Below are 4,082 nucleotides of genomic sequence, written 5' to 3' on the forward strand. Positions count from 1 at the left end.
ACTATTGGACTTTAATAAGATCCTCATCTAACGGACATGAAATGTTTGTTTTTAAACCTAATTTCAGTGAAAAACCTAATGAATGATTTTTTTGTTGTTTTTTGCACAAACTACGTCAAAAACCTGCTTAAATCGTGAAATAAAACAACATGAATGGCTGTAAGGAGAGCAGAGACAGAGAAAACTCTATGTGATGCGTATTACTGAGGGTATGCTGGCCTGACGCCGTATGCTGAGCTGACAGAACCTGCAGAAGGCGTCTTGGTTTAGCCAATCAGCTGTGAGTGTGGTTCTGTGTCGTGTCTGAAGCTGTAAATATCTATTCCAGAAATTGTTCACGAGGATGTCAAGATGAACTCGGACGGAGAGAGCGACCCGCCATCATCCTCAGATGATGTTCAGAGTCCGGTCCGGGTCCGACTGAGGAACAAGAAGATCTCTACTGAGGTACCAACCCAAACACGGTTCCAGCTTTAGATCCTTTCATTGCTGACGGTCTGGATGAAGGACCATCCTGAGTCTCTGCTTCTCGTCCTTCAGGACATCAATAAACGTCTGTCGTTACCGGCAGACATCCGTCTTCCTGACGATTACCTGGAGAAGTTCAGCGTGATTGGTCCGGCTCTGTTTGAGCAGCCAATCAGCAGAAGGCTCCGCAGGGTCTCTCTGGTACTTCCTGTCTCTGCTGGTCTGAGGATGTTGAGTCTAGTTGTCCATGAAGCTCAGGGTTGTTTCTCTGTGTGCAGTCGGAGATCGGCTTTGGGAAACTGGAAACGTACATCAAACTGGACAAACTGGGAGAGGTGAGCTCACAGCTGCCAGTCCGCTGTTTATTCAAATGTGGGAGTTGCTGCTGAATTAAATTATTTGTGCATTGGCCGGGTGTCATTCCCGGCCAATGCACCATCTATGGAAGCTCATTGGTAGAATTCCCTTATGACAGAAAGAAGGCCACGATTCCCACCATTTATCATCCAGATGGGGGGACACATTTAATTACAAAACCGAATTCATACAGCTGTCTTAAAACACTTCATACATCCAGCAACGCATCATCAAAAATTCTGTTATCCCCCCCCTTCAATCCATTCTGGGCGGCCTTTATAGTTTCCACATCGCACTGTGTGGATGCACGTGCACGACTGGACGCTCTACCTGGAAATCTCTTAGCTTATGACCTGATTGCGTGCGAGTCAGCCAGTAAGAACCCTGTTTTTGCCAAGATTCGTATGTGACTCCTAGCTTGTAGACTCTCTGTTTACATGCTGCATTCTCTGTGTTGCTAAGTGAGCATAAGGTCAGAAACAGGACTACATAACGCAGTACAACTGCTTCCATATTTGGCAAGCCAGCCAGATATTTATATTCAACAGCATTAGAGACTTTATTATTGCTAAGACTCATACTTGAACTTCAAGATGTACTGTTTTGTTGCTAAGTAAGTATAGGGCCATGTTGTAGGATACATTCTGATTCTGATCTGATATAAGACAATAAAACTGCTTCTACAGTAACGCTGTCTGTCTGTCTGTCTGTCCATCCGTAGGGGACCTATGCTACGGTGTATAAAGGTCGCAGTAAACTGACGGAGAACCTTGTTGCTCTGAAGGAGATTCGTCTGGAACATGAAGAAGGAGCTCCCTGTACGGCCATCAGAGAAGGTACTGCAGGGTTAGGGGTGTGGCTTAACCTCCTCTGTCAATCTCTTCTGATTTTGGTCTGCCCCCCCCCCCGCAGTGTCTCTGCTGAAGGACTTGAAACACGCCAACATCGTCACGCTTCACGACATCATTCACACGCAGAAATCCCTCACACTGGTATTCGAGTACCTGGTGAGACATGGAGCAGGTTCCTGCAGCTATTGCTGATGGTTGATGAACTGATCTGACCCACAATGATTCATTTCAGGACAAAGATCTGAAACAGTATCTGGAAGACTGTGGAAACATCATACATGTTCACAACGTTAAGGTAACTGATGGATGGATGGATGGATGGATGGATGGATGGATGGATGGATGGATGGATGGATGTTAGTCGTTAGATGATTGATGGATGGTTGGCATTCAACCGTGTTCCTCGGGGGGTCCTGTGGGGGGGCACTCCGGGAGTATGGAGTACCGGGCCCTTTATTAGGGCTGTCAGGTCTCTGTATGACTGGTGTCAGAGTCTGGTCCTCATTGCCGGCAGTAAGTCGGACTCGTTTCCAATGAGGGTTGGACTCCGCCAAGGTTGCCTTTAGTCACAGATTCTGTTCATAACTTTTATGGACAGAATTTCTAGGCTCTGTTAAGGTGTGGGGGGGATCTGTCTTGGTGGCCTTAGGATTGCATCTCTGTTATTCACAGATGATGTGGTTCTGTTGGCTTCATCAGGGCGCGATCTACAGCTCTCACTGGAGCGATTCGCAGCTGAGTGTGAAGTGGATGGGATGAGGATCAGTGCCTCCAAATCTGAGACCATGGTCTTTAGCCGGGAAAGGGTAGAGTACCTTCTCCAGGGTGGGGAGGATGTACTGCCCCTAGTGGAGGAGTTTAAGTATCTTGGGGTCTTGTTCACGAATGAGGGGAAGATGGAGCGGGAGATCGATAGGCGGATTGGTGCGGCGTCTGCTGTGAAGCGTGCGCTGTACCCGTCTGTTGTGGTGAAGAGAGAGCTGAGCCAAAAAGCAAAGCTCATGATTTACCGGTAAATCTACGTTCGTAGTCAGGAGCTTTGGGTCATGTCCAAAAGAATGAGATCCTGGATCCAAGCGGCTGAAATGAGTTTTCTCCGTAGCGTGTCTGGGCTCTCCCTTAGAGATAGGAGGAGCTCAGTCATCCGGGGGGGACTCAGAGTAGAGCTGCTGCTCCTCCACATGGAGAGGAGCCAGTTGAGGTGGCTCGGGCATCTGGTTAGGATGCCTCCTGGACGTCTCCCTGGTGAGGTGTTCCAGGCACGTCCCACTGGGAGGAGGCCCAGGGGGAGACCCAGGACACGCTGGAGGGACTATGTTTCTCTGCTGGGCTGGGAGCACCTTGGGATTCCCCCAGAGGAGCTGGACCAAGTGGCTGGAGAGAGGGACGTCTGGGCCTCCCTACTGGAGCTGCTACCCCCCCGACCCGACCCCGGATAAGAGGATGGATGGATGGATGGATGGATGGATGGATGGATGGATGATGAACTAATCAATGGATGATTGTCTCCTTTTCTCTGTGGTTCCAGTCGTTCAGCTCCTGGTCTCTCTGGGCTGTGCCCATTTTGTCTCCTGGTTTCCTGGTTTGTCTCATGGTCTCTTCCTGTTTCAGCTGTTTCTCTTCCAGTTGCTGCGAGGTTTGTCTTACTGTCATGGGAGGAAAGTTCTCCATCGAGACCTGAAACCCCAGAACCTGCTGATCAATGAGCGAGGGGAGCTCAAACTGGCAGATTTTGGTGAGTTCTGTTCTGGTGGTTCTGTTTGGGTTTAGGATGAAGATCTTTGCTGCAGGCGAGGAGGTTTTAGTCAAACCTGGTTCAGTTTGCAGGTTCTGTGAACGCGGCTGTTGATTTGTTTCAGGTTTGGCTCGAGCCAAGTCCATCCCAACAAAGACCTACTCTAACGAGGTGGTGACGCTGTGGTACCGACCGCCGGACATCCTGCTTGGCAGCACCGACTACTCCACACACATCGACATGTGGTACCGTCAACAACCATTCCATCCTTCTTAGTTGGTACTGCAGAATGATTAGCCAGAGGTTCTGCATGTCCTCTTGCATGTTGGGTTCTCTCAGGGTACTCCTGCTTCCTCACCTGGTCCAATAACACGGCTGTTAGGTTAACTGGTCTCTTTAAACTGGTCTGTGTTCCTGGTTGTTTGATCACGGCTCTTCCCTGTATGTATGACCTGTCTTTCTGCAGGGGTGTTGGGTGTATCTTTTATGAGATGATGACGGGCCGTCCTCTCTTTCCTGGCTCTAGTGTGGAGGAGGAGCTTCACTTTATCTTTAAGCTTCTGGGTATGAACCAATCAGCTGTGGTTCCAATGTCTCTGACAGCCGGAGGTGGATGATTCAGGTCCAGGAAGATTCCGATTCCTTTATCGGTTCTGTGAAACGATTCGATC

The 4,082-nt window shown here is 49.1% G+C and overlaps 1 protein-coding gene across 2 annotated transcripts in view; it reads left to right on the forward strand.

Annotated features, from left to right (window-relative positions):
- The window catches only part of LOC107099625 (cyclin-dependent kinase 16-like), an 8,365-nt gene extending 4,283 nt beyond the window's left edge, over positions 1–4,082 (forward strand). The window contains exons 4-12 of one of the 2 annotated variants that reach the window (XM_015397835.1): positions 329–447; positions 541–669; positions 747–803; positions 1,547–1,661; positions 1,738–1,832; positions 1,909–1,971; positions 3,288–3,411; positions 3,536–3,656; positions 3,878–4,081. In XM_015397835.1, coding sequence (XP_015253321.1) covers positions 329–447; positions 541–669; positions 747–803; positions 1,547–1,661; positions 1,738–1,832; positions 1,909–1,971; positions 3,288–3,411; positions 3,536–3,656; positions 3,878–4,028 — 974 coding nt within the window. In that variant the 3' untranslated portion in view covers positions 4,029–4,081. Of the gene's footprint in view, positions 1–328; positions 448–540; positions 670–746; positions 804–1,546; positions 1,662–1,737; positions 1,833–1,908; positions 1,972–3,287; positions 3,412–3,535; positions 3,657–3,877 lie in introns of both variants that reach the window. The other variant, XM_015397844.1, reaches the window with a different exon arrangement.

This window comes from Cyprinodon variegatus, unplaced genomic scaffold, assembly GCF_000732505.1.
Source record: "Cyprinodon variegatus isolate N-32 unplaced genomic scaffold, C_variegatus-1.0 Scaffold28, whole genome shotgun sequence".
Lineage (NCBI taxonomy): Eukaryota > Metazoa > Chordata > Actinopteri > Cyprinodontiformes > Cyprinodontidae > Cyprinodon > Cyprinodon variegatus.